Here is an 813-nt window from a genome sequence, read left to right on the forward strand (position 1 = left end):
CTTCACAGCACACTGTTTACTGCTGGCCTTCAAGGTGCTTGTTAAGGATGCCCTTTGCCACCTCCAGGGCAGCCTCAGCTGCAGCAGGAATGTGGGGTTTTACACCAACTCCCTCCCAAGTTGGCCCAGCCGAAGCGTCGGAATGGACCGTGGGGATGCTAAGGAAGATGTTGCTCTCACCAACTGGGAATACCTTCGGTGGATGGGAAGCCCCGGCGGTAGTCTCTCCAATTATCATAGCACGGCCTTGCTTTTTCATGATGTAAACAAACTCCTCCGCGGCACCCGCTGTAACCTTGCTGGTCAAGATGATGAGACTTTTCTTAGAGCCATACCTTACGCCTAGATGAGAGTCAAGCATACAGTTAGAAACCTCTAAAGCCTGGTTTAAACTCAGAAACCAGGTCGTCTGGTTGTGTGTGTCACAGTTAAAGTCGTAGGGAAGTCATATTTAAATGTCAAATCATTCTGGCTTAAACATGTAAATAAATGTACTCTTTATCAGACTATATTGTCCCAAAAGTTAGAAAATTTCTATTAAAAAAAAAAAAAATCCTGTCTTGAAATCTGTTATCTTATGCAGGCCAATTAGTTATACGTCAGCCTGAACACCTAAATTCGGCCAATCATATATCAGCGGTCGTCTGTCAATCAAATTTTTTAAGTCATAGCATCTTGATTTGTATGTTGCAGCTAATATACGCAACGGTTGAAATAAGAATCATTATTTACTTTCCCATTGAGCTCCGTCCCAGTGTTCATGGGGATGGACGTCTGTGTCTTCAGCAGGCGTAGAGCTAACAGAACTGGCAG

The 813-nt window shown here is 44.2% G+C and overlaps 1 protein-coding gene across 1 annotated transcript in view; it reads right to left on the minus strand.

Moving 5' to 3' along the window:
• The window catches only part of rbp3 (retinol binding protein 3), a 5,562-nt gene continuing 4,749 nt past the window's right edge, over nucleotides 1-813 (minus strand). Inside the window, exon 4 of the mRNA XM_015387565.1 lies at nucleotides 1-342. Coding sequence (XP_015243051.1) covers nucleotides 17-342 — 326 coding nt within the window. The 3' untranslated portion in view covers nucleotides 1-16. The remainder of the gene's footprint in view (nucleotides 343-813) is intronic.

The sequence above is a fragment of the Cyprinodon variegatus genome, unplaced genomic scaffold, assembly GCF_000732505.1.
Source record: "Cyprinodon variegatus isolate N-32 unplaced genomic scaffold, C_variegatus-1.0 Scaffold398, whole genome shotgun sequence".
NCBI lineage: Eukaryota > Metazoa > Chordata > Actinopteri > Cyprinodontiformes > Cyprinodontidae > Cyprinodon > Cyprinodon variegatus.